This window comes from Cibotium barometz, chromosome 24 (assembly GCF_041138505.1).
Source record: "Cibotium barometz isolate CiBa-2024 chromosome 24, ASM4113850v1, whole genome shotgun sequence".
Taxonomy (NCBI): domain Eukaryota; kingdom Viridiplantae; phylum Streptophyta; class Polypodiopsida; order Cyatheales; family Cibotiaceae; genus Cibotium; species Cibotium barometz.
The window spans coordinates 20,506,592-20,525,867 of record NC_141069.1 but is presented as its reverse complement, the minus strand read 5'-3'; the positions used below and the strand labels follow the sequence as shown (position 1 = coordinate 20,525,867).

Sequence of the window (19,276 nt, the reverse complement as noted above, 5' to 3'; positions counted from 1 at the left end):
TCCTAAAAGGTGAATTTGGACATGTTCTTGGATTCATCTAGGTATATATATTACATTAAACTGTAGGGACTAGGAATACTTAAGAGAGCTATACAAAACAAATGAAAAGGCAGACTTGGCATGTAAATGGTGATTGAAGACATTACGAGGATGAATGTAAAGATAAGAAGGTTTGGCAGGACTCTTTAAAGTTAGTGATAGTCGGAATCAGAAACAAAAGGTACTCTAATCCTGGAATGTGGCAGTTAAACTGCATCTGGCAGTTCGTGTCTTTTCCTGGAAAAAAGCATGCATTCATGGAATTGTAATTATTTGAATGCACACTCAACCTACATTGCGTCTAGTCTGAAGATATTTATGTATGGCAAACTATGCTAATGCAGCATTGTGTGCCTAGTTTTGACATTGTACTTGGATATATACCCTTTGTTGGCAGCAATACACAGGGCAGCAGGACCTGATTTGTATGAAGCATGTTTGGAATTGCCATTAGTAGGCAAGAACATCCGGTGTCGAACAGGAGATGCAGTCATCACAGAGTAATACAGATTAATCACAGACTAAATTTCTTGCTTTGTGTATCTGAAGTAATTTCCAGTCTGCAGTCTGCAGGAGATAATAAATTTTTGTCTGTTTGGTTTTACAGCGGATTTCGGCTGCCTGTCTCAAAAATCATTCATAGTGTTGGGCCAGTTTATGACGATGAAGAAACTTCCGGACCCTTGTTGGAGAGTTCTTACAAGTAAGTCATGGAGGATCAGTGCATTTACAAATGCAAGCTCCTGTGCTCAGGCTTAGATTATTCATCCTCTTTGTCAACATTTTCAGTGTTTGGTTTATGTAGAATTTACCCCTGGGTGTCCTTGCAGAAGTGCCATTCTTCTTGCAGTTAAAAATGGGATAAAGTACCTTGCTTTTCCAGCTATTTCTTGTGGTATCTATGGGTAAGCAATGAATATCCTATATGCATCTGATTGCAGTTGCCTTTCAGATAGATCACTAACACCAATGACTGAGAACATGGTTTTATGTGGTTGATTGACGACTTCCTGATTTGAAATTTGCAGCTACCCATATGATGAAGCAGCAGAAATTGCCTTGGATACTGTCAATGAGAACTCAGCTGGCTTGAAGGAGGTGTGTTGAACTTTCATCTCTGGAATTAATAAAGTTCTTATTTTGTGAGGTCTGTTTTGTTGAGATATGGGAGGAAGAGGGTGTGTTGTGAGGGGGAGCGCTGCAAAACATGGTGCGAATGGGGAAGCATGGAAGGCTTCAAGGATGGTGAAAAGGATCCATAGCCAAGAGTTTAGAGAGAGGAATGGAAAAAGAGATATGGTGTAAATAAAAATCAACCACAGCACATGTGCCACATAATCTTTCTCATATTAATTTATTGTCAAATACAAGTCTTTACAGGCTTCGTAGCCTTATTTACTCCACCCTTTAGAACCTTCTCACCTATCAAGCTTATCTACAATGCAATCACCAAAGCATATATATATATATAGAGAGAGAGAGAGAGAGCGAGAGAGTGAGAGAGAGAGAGAGAGAGAGAGTGAGAGAGTTGTATTAACGTCTTCAAAAGGCCAAAATGACCTATGAGACCAAAAGGTTACATCATATCCATGAGGTACATCATCCTGGGTACAAAATAGTAATAAAGAAATATAACAAAAATCTAGAACTGATCTAGGTACATGAGCAGAGAGCTCTCATATCACCCTAATACATCCCTCATGGGCCGCTGTGACATGGTGCTCAAGGTGGTAAAATTGAGCTGGCGCGAGAAGATCCTACGATGATGGGAGATGATGGCAGGGATCCTCCTATGGTGGCGTGGCGGTGGGCGAGGGCCATGGGGTCTGGGGCGTCAAGCTCTGCATAACTCAGTGACTCTGTCGAGTGTCACACCTCTCGGCGGAGCTCCTGCACTAGCTTGTGGTCTGGGTATGATGAGAGAGAGAGAGAGAGATTGCAGACAAGATCACCTTTATTGATTAGCGAGAGGCTTACAATGGTAACAGCCACCTCCCCTCATCACGTCCAATCCTCAAGCACACATTGTAACCCCATCTGCTGGTCTTTAGAAAGGAGGCCATGCAGCTGGCTGATTGCCATGAAGCTGGCCGATAGCAGCCCACGACCCATAGACTGTCAGAATACGCAGCGGAGATGATGACCAGATCTGGGAACATGAGCAAAACGCATGCAGAAAAATACAGCACAAGAGAGAGAGAGATAGAGGCGTGTAACTCTGCTCTATATACACAAGAAGATCCCGGAGTATGATACAAAACGGTATGGGGGCTGGGGGCCTATTTATATGCCCCCCCATCAGCAGTCGGCCTGCTGTAGGGCAGCCGACTGGACACAAGAAACCTCCACGACTGAATAATCACAGTCGGCCAGCAGCAAAGTGGGTCGGCCAGCATCAGAAAAGTCCCAGGACTCATGCAGTGCAGTCGGCCACTTCCAAAATCTCCACAGATGCAGTCGGCCAGGTTCAGGGTCCTCCTGCCACTACTAGACTGCCTCCCATGCCACAGAAAAATAGGGAAAAAATGGGGAAAAATACGGAGTGTGGGGAAAAATGAGAAAACACCTCATAAGGGCGGGCACACCCACAACAAGGGCCGTGGTGTATAAAAATAGACAGGAGATGACTTCTAACACCCCCTCTCAGCTCCTGGCTGTGAAACCAACCACAGGGAGCTGGGGTGCCGCCTGAGCAAATCCTGAGATAGCGACTTCGTGAAGAGGTCCACCGTACTGTCCTCCGTCGAGAACAGAACTCTAGCAAGATGTCATCAGCAACGATCTGTTCACGAACAAAGTGCCTCTGGATGATCTTGGGTTCCTTCAGTGGAAGCCCAAATCTGCAATGCAACCTCTGCATCCTCACCACCTCACAAGCAGCATCACAAGCAGCCCGGTACTCTGCCTCTGTCCGCGACAAGGCAAAAGATGACTGCCTCTTACTGCTCCGTAAAACTGCTCCGTAAAACTGCCTCTTACTGCACCGTAAAACTGCTCCTGGGCTTGAAGTAGATCTCCTCGTGTCCGGATCTCCTCCCCAAACTGAGTCACTCCTGCCGTGGAGTCGGACTCCATCCAACAATCCCCCTCCTGTGTACAAGAGTCCATGATCCTTCGCATGCCGCAAAAACCACAGGAAACGCAATCTTGCCTCCCAAAGAGTCATCCGCAACCATGAGCTCAACTGCCTCATCAGGAAGCTCCCATCCAATCTGGTGTCCATCAACCAGATCAATGAACCATTCTGCTTCTGAGTCAAAGAGACATCACACTGCTCACAAGGATCAACACCTGTTACGGTGCAAAAACAAGTCCTGGAAACCTGATGAAGACCACGCAAGGCCTTCTGAACCCTGTCAACCACCCCCTCTGAATCCGGAACCACAAAGCCTGGAGTATGCACCTCCTTCTGCAAGTAATCAATTGCCACCTGCCTGGCTTTTCGAAAGGTCCCCGTGGAAAGAACATCCTCATCTACAGGAGGTTCTTTGTCCCGAATACTACGAGCCATCAGAGCATAAGTTACCTGTCCAGTTTCCTCTGACTGACGAACACAAGAACTACCAGCATCAGTACTGGAGAGTTCCTGTCAACTGCTGCCATCTACTGGCAAGCTATCCACCATCTGGTCCCGGAAAGCGTGTACCCACACTTAAGCGGCCATTACCAGACTGCCACTCATCACAAACCTGAGGACCTTGGAGAGAGAGTGCTGAAAGCTTGTAAACTCCATTCTCCACGACGCCTTCCCAAACCACTTGGCCTGTTGCTTTGTCTCGGAGAGCAACAAAATGCTCATCAAACTCCACCCTACGTCAGTCTTGCAAACCTGATGCACTGACAACAGATGAAAACCAAGTGACGGAACATACAACACCTGCGAGGAATGCTTCCCTCCTCTGCCATCGAGAACTATCTCCATCCTGCCCTCACTGTGAATTGGGATAGTGGACGTATCCCCAGAAAGATTGTGACCAAAAAGCCTGCAGAGATCCTGTAAACCTGAGCGGGAAGGAGTCATGTGCTTGGAAGCACCACAATCTAGAATCCACTCCCGATAATCCGTTGCGGAGAGTCCTCAAATCTCCTCCCTGCCTGAAGAAAATGAAACATCGGTGTCCATCACCTCCAGGTGCACGAAAGCCGGAGTCTTCACGATTGCTGCTGAGGAATCTTCACCCTTCTCGGTCTTCTGCTTGGGACACAGCCTCCAATAGTGGCCTTTCTCGCCACAATCATTACAGATCCTCTCTGCCTTTAGTTTCTCGCGGTCAGTAACGGACTTCTTCTCAGAAGACTTCTCCGACGAAGCCTTCCCTTTGCCCGTGTTACGGCCTTTCGACCGTTGGCCAGTTAAGACCTCCGAACCTCCACCCTGAGGAGGGTTCGTGAATCGTTCTTCCTGGTCCAGGACCATGGGCACAAGCTCCTCCCACGTGATGGTGCTGAGCCTGCCACTGGTAATCAAAGACGAGTAAAATGCTGAGTACGAAGAGGGCAAATGTGACGGCAACGTTATGGCCATGTCCTCTGACGATATCTCCTTCCCAGCCTGAAGAACTTCTTGCTGAAGAGCCTGCAGCTTGTTAATATGCTCCTGCATCGTCGCCGACTTTGCAGGGTTCATAACCCGCATCTGTACTTCCAAGGAAATCCTCTTCATGGGCGATACCCTGTTGTAAAGAGAAGCCAAATGCTGCCATATACCTCTGGCCAGCGTCATATGCTTTACATGATTGATTACCTGCGGTGTGCAGTTGAGAAAGATAAACGAACGGACCCTGGCGTTGACACGATCCCACATCTGTGTTTGAGCCTTCCGGTCCTTTCGGATCGACGGTAACTCCCCTTCCTCTACTTCCGGCCGTGGAACCCCAACGACGACGAAATTAGCGAGGTCGTAAGACTCCAGAACAAATTCCATCATAACCTTCCATATGCCGTAGTTGCTCCCGTCCAACTGACGGTCCACCGGGAACGTGGGGAGTGTCGGGATCTTCACATGCCTCTCGGCCATCTCAAACAGATCTGCCATTGCGGGGATGTACTCTGAAAAGGGTGGGTGGGTGGGAACAAAGAAGAACTAATACCTGCAAGTGGCTGTCCAGCAAATCAGCCCGCCGTCCTCTTGCTTCTCCTCTTCTCGAACAGTCCCAAACAGTCCACCAATCAGCAACACAACAGTCCCCCTCTTGCTCACACAAATCCCAAGAACTATCTAGACTCTAGAGCCTAGGCTCTGATACCATGTCAGAGATGATGACCAGATCTGGGAACACAAGCAAAACGCATGCAGAAAAATACAGCACAAGAGAGAGAGAGATAGAGGCGTGTAACACTGCTCTATATACACAAGAAGATCCCGGAGTATGATACAAAATGGTATGGGGGCTGGGGGCCTATTTATATGCCCCCCCATCAGCAGTCGGCTTGCTGTAGGGCAGCCGACTGGACACACAATCACAGTCGGCCAGCAGCAAAGTGGGTCGGCTAGCGTCAGAAAAGTCCCATGACTCATGCAGTGCAGTCGGCCACTTCCAAAATCTCCACAGATGCAGAGCCAGGTTCAGGGTCCTCCTGCCACTACTAGACTGCCTCCCATGCCACAAAAAAATAGGGAAAAAATGGGGAAAAATACGGAGAGTGGGAAAAAATGAGAAAACACCTCATAAGGGCGGGTACACCCACAACAAGGGCCCTGGTGTATAAAAATAGACAGGAGATGACTGCTAACATAGACATGATAAAATACATAATCGCAAATAAAAGGGCCAGTTCCCAACACAATAAGATGCACAAAACTCCCCCTCTGCAGCTCATAGCATGCAAAAGTCTGAAGAAGATAAGTTGATGAAGATGCAACCATGGACACTCTAGTATTGCGCGGTACCGGATACACCTTGGAAAGAGCATTTGCCAACCTGATGTTAGCATATATCATCTCCTGCTGGTGGCTTTTCTCGTGTTTATGGGGGGCATTTCTATGCTCAGGCATTCCCCATAGGCAGGGACGAAGGTGGCTTGGGTGGAGGTGCTCTACAACAACGTTAAAGACTACATTGGGAAGGTCACCCGCCATTTTCCCCCTATTTTATGGGCCTTTGATGTGGGTTGCCCACCCATTTTATGGCGTATTTCACCCATTTTATGGAGTAATATTTTATTAATAAAAGTTAAAAGAGCAAAAGCAAAGGCAAAAAGAGAAAAGCAAACCATAAAAAGGCAAAGCAAAAGCATGAAGGCTTTTTGGCAAAAAGCAGGGTCTCTTACAAGTATAAAAAGGATTGGACTTCTCTTGTAGTACCATGAACAAGATCATTGAAGATTGAAGGAGATCTGGTTAGCCCTAGACTTGTATGGGCATATGCATGGGCGATACCGACGCATGTACGGAACCGTACGGAGAGCAATTTCAGAAACCCTAAAATTGCTCCAAAAACCCTAAAAACTGCTTTTTGGATGTTTTTATTGCCCAAAAACCATTAAAACAGGTTTTATATAAATTTTCTTGCGAGAAAGACTTTTCCATGGTTTTCTTCATGGACAAGGCTATAGGAGTTGTGGAGATTACTCATGGGATGAGCGAGTGTTTCTTGGACTTGGACATGGAGAACTTGCGCATAGAGCTTGGACATGGAACATGAAGCTTGGACATGAACATGGAACTTGGTTATGGAACTTGGACTTGGATTTGGATCCAGACTCGGATTTGTATCTGAACTTGGACTTGGACTTGGACTTGGATCTGGACTTGGACTTGGATTTGGATTCGGATTTGGATATTAGATTTGGTACTAGCGCGATGAGAGATACTTGTGGGTCATCCTCGTGGTGTGCTTGGCATCAGAGATCTTGTGCCTTGACATCAACATCGACATCGACATCGACTTGGATATCCTACATTGGCATATCTGTCTGTTTTCTATTCATTGATTGTATTGATCTTGGCCAGCGTGCCCGTGCGGTGTGGATTGTTCCTTAATAAATTCTTGAAAGGGGACGGGGCCTCTTCCCCGCTCAATGTGGTGTACTGTGCAAGATCCCCATTCCCTTTTCTCTCTCTCCTCTCTCTTCCCCGCTCAATGTGGTGTACTGTGCAAGATCCCCATTCCCTTTTCTATTCATTGATTGTATTGATCTTGGCCAGCGTGCCCGTGCGGTGTGGATTGTTCCTTAATAAATTCTTGAAAGGGGGCGGGGCCTCTTCCCCGCTCAATGTGGTGTACTGTGCAAGATCCCCATTCCCTTTTCTCTCTCTCCTCTCTCTCTCTTTATATTTTTATCTCTTGGACACGTGGTTAAGTGTCATGTGCACAGTGTGTATCTACCGTGTGCTATACGCATGCAAGACTAGTTTCGAGGCTTGGGGAAGCTTGGAACTAGGCAGGCTGATTGACGAGCTGAGTTAGGGAAATACTAACGGGCGGGCACCCAAGTATGGACGGGCGGCCGGCCGGCCAAGTGTGGACGCCCGATGACCGGCCAAGAGCCTATAAAAGGGTGGCCAAGGTTAGTTATTGTATATAGAGAGTCTCGCGAGTTTGTGAGAGCTCTATGGTCTTGGAGCCTGGATCTAGTGCAGACGTGCACTTGCTTTATGCAGCCGAGGCCGGCAGCAATCTCGAGGCCCGCGAGGGCAGCTTCGTGGCGGTATGGGACGTCGCGAGGAGGAGATTGGTTGGTACGTCAACCTAGTTAGCTCAGCTCGTGGCTCGGTGAGGACAGCCAAGATTGTGGGCTTGCCCACGGCTGTCATGGTTGGGAGGTGAGTCAGGCCTGCACCCCCTTACTTGTTGTTGTTCGTTTGTTTGCAGGATTCGAGTTTCGAACCAAGATTGATCACGAGGGGATCCGTGGGGTTTTGACATTAAGTCTGTCACTGCACGTCCCGTCGGGCTTACAGAAGTTTTCGTCCGAGTTGCAGCCAGTTGATATTGTGCTAATTCTTTCTATCTTTAGCAATGCATTTGCCCTATCAACTACTTATTTGTTGTTCTAATTCTTTCTATTTGCTACTTCCCTTAGTGCTAGGCTTCATTATGACTGAGTCTGCCCTGCATCTTCGGAGGTTTGACAGAAACTCAGTACGAAGGCCTTTGTGTGAATATATGCTCTTATGTGTGTGTGTGTGTGCGTGTGTGGAGTGCGTGTGTGAGAGCATATCTTGATACAGAGTTCTACACCTACTATTGAGCACTGATGATGTTAGTGGGGATGTGGTAGTATCTAGTCCATACTATGCATAATGGAGTTGATAGTTATATAGTCTTGTGGGTTGACTACCATGAGTATATAACATGCACGTTCCTAAAAGGTGAATTTGGACATGTTCGTGGATTCATCTAGGTATATATATATAGTGTATACAGATACAGAAAAATGAATGAAAAGCTACAAACTTTAAATTTGAAAAACAATTCATTTCTGAACAACACCACAGTTACCAAAATGAGAGCTATCAGTAAACAAAAGCATAAATAGGTTTCACAAAATGGAATCACTCAAACGTTCAGTATCCATGACTCAAATGCCACGGGTTACATACTATAAGCAATCAATCAAAATTTAAAAGTTAAAAGACATGCTACTATCTAGAAGCCAAAAAATAATAGTTCTAGTCACGGGTGTCACTATCACTGCACATTGCAGAGCGCTCAATGATCAATCCACTTCATCACCATCATATGATGAAGAAGATGAAGATTCAAGATCTCCATTTGTCAACATGTTTCCTTCGCTATCACACTCTAGCTCTACAATGGCGGTGACCGCAGCGGCTGGCACCGCATCATCATCATCTCTCGTTGCTAAGTTGTTTGTACCAATTAAAACACACATAAGCACAAGGCCAAGCTTGTGGCCAAAAAAGGCTAGGCTTTATCGCATGATACGCACATACTTTTGGTACTAAGCACGAGGTGAGGCTTGTGGCCAAAGGCTATTCTTAGAAAGCTGGCGTGGATTTTGACGATACCTTTGCACCGACTGCTCCAATGGCGACCATACGGATTGTTCTTGTTCTTTCTACACACTCTCATTGGCCCATCTTTTAGATGGATGTCAAGTCGGTATTCCTCAACGGGGAGCTAAAGGAGGAAGTTTTTGTGGAACAACCCTCGAGATTCCAGGTTCCTGGCTCCAAAGGTATGGTCTACAGGTAGAAAAAGGCCTTACATGGTTTGAAACAAGCTCCGAGGGCTTGGTATGAGAAGATTGATGCTTTCTTTCAATATAAGGGTTTCAAGCGGTCGGCGGCTAATCCAAATCTCTACATTTATCTCGAGAAAGGGTTGTATACTCTCATCATTCTCTATGTGACTTGATCATCACAGGCAGCCAGCACACATTGCTCAAATAAAGGTTGCCCTCAGTCAAGAATTTGAGATGATAGATCTTGGGTTACTTCACTTCTTTCTTGGATTGGAGATTTTTCAGTGCTCAGATGGCATGTTCATCTCACAATAGCGGTATGTTATAGAGTTGTTGGAGGCTTTCAGGATGATAGATTGTAAGCCGATCACTTCCCCCATGGACCCTGGCATCAAACTTTCCTCTTCTGGGTCCGATCCAGTGGCAGACACACTTCTGTACAGGAAACTGGTTGGTTCCTTGATTTGGTTACTCAACACACGGCCTGATTGTGCATTTGTGGTGGGAACTCTCAGTGCTTTCATGCAGCACCACTGGACACTCATTGGAAGGTAGCACTCCGTGTGGTGTGGTACTTGAAAGGTACCAAGGATTTTGGCATTTTCTATGGAGAGGGGCCACTTTACGTGGTTTGAACGACTCCGACTAGGTTAGAGATGTGGATTCTCGACGATCCACTACAGGGTGTTGCTTTACTCTTGGATTGGGAGTCATTTCATGGACGAGTAAAAAGGAGCCTACCACAGTGGTGCTTTCATCGTCTAAGGCGGACTATCGAGCGGCTTGTTGGACTTCGTGTGAGGTGATCTACTCGTGGCGGCTACATGAGGAGATCGGTTTTCGACAGCATCAGCCTACCCTTATCTCATGTGACAACCAGAGTTGCTTGGCTATTGCTAAGAATCCGGTATTTCATGCACGGACCAAGCATAATAGAGATCCAGTACCAGTTTGTGCGGGAGCGGATCATGGAGGGAGACATTATCCTTGAATATTGTCCTACCTAGGACACTGCTGTAGACTTGTTCACCAAAGGATTATCTCAGTCATCTATCATCGTTCATGGTAGCTCCTTTGGTCTTGGGCCACCCCTAGGACCTGAGAGGGGGTGTTAGCATCTATCATCTCCTGTTGGTGGCTTTTCTGGCGTTTATGGGGAGCATTTCAATGCAGAGGCATTCCCCATATTTTCCCATATTTTTTTCCTATTTTATGGGCCTTTGATGTGGGTTGCCCACCCATTTTATGGAGTATTTCACCTATTTTCAGGTTGTATAGGCCACTAGGAGGCAATCAGCCAGCTCATGTAGGAGTACATATATGGGCTGCCCTCTTCCTCATTTCATCATCATTCCTTGATCATTCTTGGTGACACCAAAGACTAGAGTCCTCAATCGAGTTTGGGCACTCAATCCTCAACATCCCCTCATCAATACCCTCTTCGGTAGACTCAACGTCACTCTCAGAAGAGGATGATGTTGCCTCAATTGCCGTACTCATCTCAACTGTTGCACTGGTACTAGCACCTCCTGATAATGTTGTTGAAGATGCTCGTGTGCCATGAGTAGGTGCCATCAACTCCTCATACAACATGGCATATATGTCACGCTCCTCCTGAGGAATCTCTCGAACATCTTTCATCTTCTCAATGTCGAATTTATTGACATTGACCTGGCGAGGCTTTATTGGATTGCCCGTTTGCTCAATTAGGTGGACATTGCAATGGCATTACACCAACCGCTCCAACTGACCAGTAGTCAACTTGTTCCTCTTCTTTGTATGGAAGAGGGCCCAGGTGCTTCAGTTCCTCTTAGCAGGACCCGAACTGCAATCCTCTGAGAGGACTCGAATGGCGAGGCATTTCTGTCATTAAAATACAGAAACTTTGTAAGTATAATGATCATTGATCAATGTATTATGTAAATAACAGTCTTGTGAAACCGGCCTCTGATAGAAACCAGAGTGCGGTAGACTAGCAGTCACCCGTCCACTTGTAGTCTAGATGTGAAAACAAAACAGATTGGAGCTAGAGTGCCCAAATCTGAAAACAAAGCGACACCTGTTGGCCCCAAAGCTTGGCGCCCCTTGCGGTATTTCTTTATTCAATTCCAAAAATATGAATGGCTGAGTACAACAAAAATCAGCCAAGAGATTACACCTGTATGTCCAATCTGACGGCCCACAATACCTCTTAGCACAGAGGATCTATGCACACAGATCTGTGTTCCACAATAACACACTGTGCCTCCCTCCGATCAGCCAAGACCACTAAGCAGGGCAGCCATGAGCATACATCTGGCATAACTCAAGTGCATGATACAACATCTCAGCTCATACATACATGTACTGTCCAAACTCTGTCTCAACCCTTGTTAATCTGCCATACCCCTCCTCTCACAAGGGGCCAGATAGCTCATATCTGCAACAGACATCAAGCAGTAGAAAGAGAGATAGATGAACAGATGAGGAGCTTACCAAAATCAGCTCGTGAAACAGCACTGGAGAAAGCAACGGTACCAATCTTTACTTGCAGGCACTTGTTTCCACAACCCTGCGTCACATATGTGCATGTACTTGTTTGTACCCTCCTCCTTGTGTTCACTTCTATGCTTTTGAATGTACAGATCTGAAAATAGCACTGTACTTGTATGTACTTGACTGTACTTGCTTGTACTTGACTGTACAGACTGTTTCTGCAGAAAACCAGAAGTAGCCGCCTGCTGATGTACTGCTGGTCGCCTGCGCCGTCTGCAACAGTGTTGGCCAGCACCTGTAGTTGCACCAGAACTGGCCGTACAGTGTACCTGCAGAAAGTACAGAACTGTACTTGCCTGAATTCAGCAGCTGCAGCCGCCTGTCTGTGTCCCACAGCTCTGTACCCTCTCTGGTTATCTGCGCCGCCTGTCCACAGCAGTACCTGCTGTTCGTACAGCACTGTACGACTGTTGTACGGCCTGCTCCAGCACACAGCTCACAGAAAACAGCAGCAACAGCCCTAATCCGCAGTCGACCAGAGTTTCCTCAGCTTTTCCACGCATGAGAGCCCACTTTTGCTCCACGACTCCCAAAAGGGAAGAGAGAGAGAGAGGAGAGAGAAACACACACTCCAAAAGTGGAGTGGCCCTCCTCCCCAAAATAATCCCTAGGGTCCCAAACTTTAAAAGTCCCTAGGGGCCACTAAGGCCTAGGGGCAAACTTTAATAAACATTAAAGTTTAATGTTCTAGTTCCCCCCCTTCACACCTAGGGATGTCCACACATCATTAACTCTGTCCGGGCACCCCCCATGTGAATCATTCAATATTCTGACTTTGCAACCACCGTGCCCACACTTGTACTATTCCATTTTCACAAGGCCATGACACTTGTCTTTTAGAGTTGTGCTCACCAAGTGAGGGCTACTGATCCCATACTTCTTCCACCATGAGACTGACTGAAGCTGTGTCTCTCACATGCATGCAGTCTGTCTACCAAATGCGTGGCTAGCATTTTGATACACTAGCCACTCATCCTCCAAGCGTCTCATGAGGTCCACGTCTCCTCCTGTCCATTTCTGAATGTAATCTTGCCATCCATCTTCCAACTCTTCATTAACATATTGTGCCTCACTTTGCCAGAGAGGGTGCAATATGTGGGCAACCGATCGAATGTCCTCAACGCTGAAAATTAGCCATGAATGATCAAAGCTCTTAGCGAAAGCGTATGATACAAGTTACAACAAGAAGGCAACTAGTCGGAAGTCCAAAAGAGAGTACTTGGCATGTTCAGTACCTCTCATATATCAAGAGAGTGCATTGGTAAAGAGCCTCTCCAATCTGGTGCATGAACTCGTACAAGAGTCCAAGAGTGCTGTCCTCCATGTCAGTGATGCGAAGAACACTATAGATTGGTTGAAGAGTGCTCAACAAAGCCTCTGCCTCCTTCCACCAACCTTCTTGCATCACTTTGCCTGCAAAAGCAACTGCCTTCGGGTGTTCATGGTTCTCCCAGCTCATCCACTCTCGGCAGACCACTGCGCATGAGTCCTTGTCGGACTCTCACTACCCTCTCAACCACAGTGAACATATATGCAAACCTGGTTTGTGAGGACTTCAGAAGCTTAAGGTTACGATTGCCACGAAACATTGCCAAGACCTTGGGCCTCTTGGTAACAAACTTCACCAAGCTACGCGCAGTGTCAAAGATGTCAGCAATCCACCTAATCTGGGCAAGATTTGCAATGAGCAAGTCTAGGCTATGGGATACACATGGAATCCATACAATCTGCAGGAAGTCAGCCTCTAGCATCTGTCCCATAGAGACACAGTGCTACCATTGTGAGTGACCACCTGCACTATGTTTCGTGGGCCTATCTCCATGATAGCCTCGCAGAGGTGTGACCATATAAACTCTTCTGTCACCACTGTCCTAGGCACAGATGCATCAATGGCACGCAAAAACCATAGTGACCTTGCAAGAGTACACCAAAACATTGTACACATTCCTTTTGCATATATCTAACCACCCATCACATAACAATGTGCAACCGTACTTGCCCCAAGTGGCTTTTAATGACTCCATCTCCACCTCCACTGCTTGTTGCTCTCTTTTGAGCTCTTTAGTGCGAAGGTCTCGTAGGAGGGTCCACATCCAATGCGGCTGATTGTCCTCATGGCCTTTTTCCATTGTGGTGTGCACACAATGTAAAAAGACAAAGCGCATTGGATGAAAAGCCTAATGAGTTCCCTTTGATTGCCTTCTTTTGCATGCTTGTTCTCTTTAGAGAGGCTCTGGGTGCCGCGGATAAAGGGGTTCGTGTGGGGAGTGGAACTACTAGCACCCCCGAATCCCGCTTGGCTCTGTGCATCTTCCTTTGAACCCAATTGTGTTCTTTTTGTTGCATCACCTGTAGCCTCACTAGCCTCAATATCCTCAGGCAGAGGCCCACAACCGCATCTTGCTACTAGTTGTCTTTTCCATTCTTGTAGCTTGGCTTTGATGTGTGCAGGCACCTGTTTGCATGCACGAATGCCTTCCCAGTTAAACTTGTGAAATGGACCTTAACACGCATTATGGACCCTCTTGAGCAAACCCACCCCGCAAAAAATTGCATTTCCACTTTTGTGTGACTGAACCACCATATTTTGATACAAGAGTGACATGGGCCCACATGGCATCCTTAGTGCGAGGCATCTTGACAAAGGCAAGGCTGGATTGGCACCTTGGCATGAAAACCCCCAAATTTCAAAATCAGTGTTTTTTTTTTTGTAAAATTGAAGAAAAAAGGCACAAATCAGCACAACTAAACAGAGAGATGGCGGGCACAGAACCTGGGAAGTGCGGGGAGGCACGATAGGGGCTGATTTGTGCAAGGTAGGAGCTCCCTTCAAACTGTTTCACAGGCGCATGTAGGCATTTTTTTTTGAAAAACGGGCTCTAGATAAAAAAGCACTGATTTCGTATATCTTCCCAGGTGGCATGAAAGAAACGCATTTCAAACGTATGAAACGTTTGGTTTCATACAGATGCAATGAAATGCGTTCATTGCAACTATGGTGTCAACCGACAAGTATGATTTTTTTTAAATCCATCTCATGTATAACAGTAAAATTTGCAGTGAAATGATGCAACCAGGAATGTAAAACATTAGCATCCATCTTATCGTCATACTTATTAAACTGGATCTTTTCTGGAAGGATACTTTATAAAAAGTGCAGCAAACTTTTGGTTCCTTCGTGCCTCCAAAGCCTATTGGCGTGCTTCCCAAGCTTGTTGGTGGTCCTTGGCACAGCAGTGAGCAGCTCAGCTTTGTGCTGACAGTGAACTGCAAGATCAGCCCACCAATGCGCAAGTGCCATTGTTCTTCTATGTGCTGCACCTTGGGGATCTTCAAGGGCGTGTTGCTGATTGTTTTGTTGTAAAATTGCTTGCAACTGTTAGAATATGCAGCGGAAATGAAGACAAGATCTGAAAACACCAAGAGCAAGTGCACAGTAGAAAAACGCAGAATTGAGAGAGAGAGAGAGAGAGAGAGAGAGAGAGAGAGAGAGAGAGAGAGAGAAGCGTATAACTCTGCTATATACACATGAAAATCTCGCAATACAATATATAGAGTGTGGGGGGCAAGGGGCCATTATATACAACCCCATGTTGTTGGTCGGCCAGCAATAAACAGCTGACAGGAGCAATAAATGCCCACGACCAACACAGGGTGCAGTCGGCCAGTACAAGGGCAGTCGGCTAGGTGCCCGATAGCAGTCGGGAGAGAATCCACCAATCGCCCAGCACACAGAGGTAGTCGACAGCCCTCCCACACCCAGAATGAAATGGGAAAAATATGGAAATTTGGGAAAAATGAGAAAACACCTAAATAGGGCGGGCACACCCACAACAGAGGCCCTGGTGTAAATATACAGACAGGAGATGACTGCTAACACCCCCTCTTAGCTCTTGGATGTGGAACCAACCCCAGTGAGCTGGAGTGCCGCCGGAGCATAGCCTGAGGTAGAGACTTCGTGAAGAGGTCTGCCGCATTGTCCTCCGTCGAACAATAAAGAAGCAGTCATTAGCCAAGATCTTCTCACGAACAAAGTGATATTGTATCTCTATGTGCTTGGTCTGGGCATGGAAGACCGGGTTCCGAGCAATAGCTATACAGCTTTGGTTATCGCACTGGATGACTGTGGGCTCCCTTTGGGGAAACCCAATCTTGCCAAGTAACCTCCGCAGCCACACAACCTCGCAAGCAGCACCACAAGCAGCTCGGTACTCCGCCTTTGTCGATGACAAGGCAATAGTTGGCTGCCTCTTACTGCTCCATGAAACCACTCCTGAGCCGAGGGAAAAACTGTAGCGTGATGTGGATCTCCTCGTGTCTGGATCTCCTCCCTAATCTAAGTCACTCCAACCTTGGAGTCTGACTCCATCCTTCAATCCCCCTCTTGTGTAAAAGAGTCCAAGATCCTTTGTACCGTGCAAATACCGCAAGATCCGCAATCTTGCGTCCCAATGAGACTCTAACGACGTCTGCATGAATGAGCTCAACAGCCCCATAGAAAAGCTCAAGTCCAATCTGGTGTTCAGCAACCAAATCAATGAACCAACCAGCTTCTGGTATAGAGAGGCATCAACTGGCTCACAAGGATCATTCACTGTAAGCTTCGTGCTCGGGTCCATCGGCGACTGATAGGCTTGCAGTTCTCCATCCCAAAGGCCTCAAGCAACTCATGAACATACCGCTGCTGAGAGACAAAGAACCCCCTCTGGGTCTGCCAGATCTCCAATCCCAAGAAGAAATGGAGTAAAGCCTAAATCGGTCATCTCAAACTTCTTTGACAAGGCAGCCTTCGTCACTGCAATGTGCTCCATATGACCGCCGGTGAGAATGAGGTCATCCACTTAAAGGATGATCAGTGTGACCATGCCGCGTTCCTGAAAGAGATATAGGTTGGGATTTGCAACCAATCTCTGAAATCCAGCCCGTAGAAAGAAGGAATCAATTTTTTGATTCCAAGCCCTGGGAGCCTATTTAAGACCATACAAGGCCTTCTGTAACCTGTAAAGCATCCCCTGTGATCCTGGAACCTCAAAGCCTGGAGGCTGCTCAACATACACCTCCTCCTGCAGGTCACCATTAAGGAACGCAGATTTAACATTCATTTGATATACGGGCCACCGTTAGAACTGTTCGAATCGTGGTCATCCTCGCTGTCAGTGCAAAGGTATCCTCATAGTCGATGCCAGGCCGCTGAGGATAACCCTTAGCCACAAGTTTGGCTTTGTGTTTGTCCACCGATCCATTTGACGTGTACTTGGTCTTAAAGACCCACTTGACACCAATGACAGACCGTTTCGACGGCCTCGGTACCAACTCCCAAGTGTTATTCTTCTCAATGGCATCCAGTTCCACCTGCATGGCTTTCCTCCAAGTATCCTGTGCAAGGGCCTCCTTGACGGAAGTGGGGTCTTTGTCCCACATGATACGAGACATCAAAGCATAGTTTACCTGTAAAAGCTCTGTTGAATGACTTTTATCATGGATTTTGTGTGATCTTTGAGATCTGTCCTCTGTGGTCCATTCGGAGGGAAGCTCCGTAACACCTGACTCCCGAAGGGTGTCCACCAACCAAAACAGAACGCGGAGCCTTTTGTTGCTGCGGAGGCCCATCTCCAGCTGTGGGCTCAACCTCCTGAACTGATTGAGGTTGTCCAGCTGGAACAATCGATTGGGAATCGTCATTAGAATCCTCTGGGTCTGCAAGAAGTGGCGGCTCATCAACAGTGGAAATTAGAACATGCTCATCAAAAACCACATCCCTGTTGACAACAACCTCGTTCCTCTCTGGATCATATAACTTGTATCCTTTGGAAAGAGAGTTATATATCCCACAAAGACAAGCTTTTGGGACTTTGAGTCGAGCTTCCCCCTCTGCTTCTTCGGAATGTGAACATATGCATCGCTCCCAAACACACGGAAATGGGAGACATCAAGTTTCCTGCCAAAATATGCCTCAAAGGGAGTCATGTTCGGTACTGAAGTCGTCGGAGACCGGTTTAGGATATGGACAGCCGTAGCCATAGCCTCTCCCCTAAGTGGACGAGGAAGATCACAATGCTCCAGCATTGTCCTTGCCATCTCCACCACAGTCCTGTTCTTACGTTCAACTACTCCATTCTTTGACGGCGAACCTGTATTGGCCAGCTCCCTCTTGATGCCATGTTCCGCACAAAATCTCACGAAAGCATTGGAAGAAAATTCACCTCCTTTGTCAGCCCGAAGAGTCTTCACCTGCAAGCTAGACTCTTTCTCCACCATTACATGCCACTCCTTGAACCGAGCAAAAGCTTGGTCCTTCTATGAAAGGAAATAAACCCATGTGAATCTGGAACAATCATCAACTAGCAGCATGAAGTACAAAGAACCTCCCGAGGATGGTGTCTACATAGGTCCACACAAGTCAGTGTGTACCAACTCCAAAGGTTTCGAAGCCCGCCTGGAAGCCTGCTTCAGAAAAGATTTCCTGTGCAGCTTACCACGAATGCAAGAACTGCAGCGTCCTTGCCTGCTGCCAACATCTGGCAAGCCAACCACCATCTGGTCCCGGAAAGCTCGCCTCAACGCATCCACATTCAAGTGGCCAAACCGAAAGTGCCACAAGTCACCAACCTGAGAACCTGTCAAAGAGGAGAGTGCGGAGAGTTTGTTTATACCATTATCCACGCCGCCTTCCCAAACAACCTGGCTAGTCTCGCGGTCCCGTAGAGCAACAGAATGTTCCTCAAACTCCACCTGGAAGTTAGTCTTGCACACCTCATGCATTGACAATAGATGAAAACCAAGTGTGGGGACGTAAAGAACACAAGAGGAATGCTTATCCCCTTTGCCATCGGGAATGATCTCCATCTGGCCTTCACTGTGTATCGGTATGGTGGAATTATCGCCAATGAAAATGCGACCTGACTGTCGTTTAAGATCCTAAAAGAAGTCACGGGAGGGAGTCATGTGCCTGGAAGCACCACTATCAAGAATCCATTCCTGAGTATCCTTTGCGGTGAAGCCAACTGCCTCCTCGCTCAAAGAAGATGAAGCATCTGTGTCCATCATCTCTAAGTGCACAAAGGTTGGAGTCTTTGCAGCTGAAGCTAACGAATCAGCACTCTTCCCAGTCCGCTTGGGACACTTCCTCCAATAGTGGCCTTTCTCACCACAATCATTACAGGTCCTCTCAGCCTTCAGTTTCTCTCCGTCTGAGTCGGGCTTCTTCTCAGAAGACTTCTCCGATGAAGCCTTCCCTTTGCCCTTGTTGTTATTATTATGGCCTTTCGACCGTTGGCCAGTTAAGGCCTCAGAACCTCCGCCCTGTGGAGGATTCGTGAATCGCTCTTCGTGGTCCAAGACCATGGGCACAAGCTCCTCCCATGTGATGGTGCTGAGCCTGCCACTGGTAATCAATGAAGAGTAAAAGGCTGAGTATTGAGAGGGCAAATGTGATAGCAACGTTATGGCCATATTCTTTGACGATATCTCTTTCCCTGCTTGGAGAACTTTCTGCTGAAGAGCTTGCAGCTTGTTGATGTGCTTCCGCATCGTGGAGGACTTTGCAGCATTC

At 47.0% G+C, this 19,276-nt stretch overlaps 1 protein-coding gene across 4 annotated transcripts in view; it reads left to right on the top strand.

Moving 5' to 3' along the window:
• The window catches only part of LOC147625003 (uncharacterized), a 46,239-nt gene that overhangs the window by 8,712 nt on the left and 18,251 nt on the right, over positions 1-19,276 (top strand). For 3 of the 4 annotated variants that reach the window (XR_015268899.1, XM_086818224.1, XM_086818225.1), the window contains exons 3-6: positions 437-539; positions 647-742; positions 870-944; positions 1,068-1,137. Coding sequence is in view for 3 of the 4 variants with exons in the window: in XM_086818224.1 (XP_086674350.1) it covers positions 437-539; positions 647-742; positions 870-944; positions 1,068-1,137 (344 nt within the window). In the remaining variant the exon portion in view is untranslated. Of the gene's footprint in view, positions 1-436; positions 540-646; positions 743-869; positions 945-1,067; positions 1,138-14,640; positions 14,665-19,276 lie in introns of those variants that run through there. The other variant, XM_086818226.1, reaches the window with a different exon arrangement.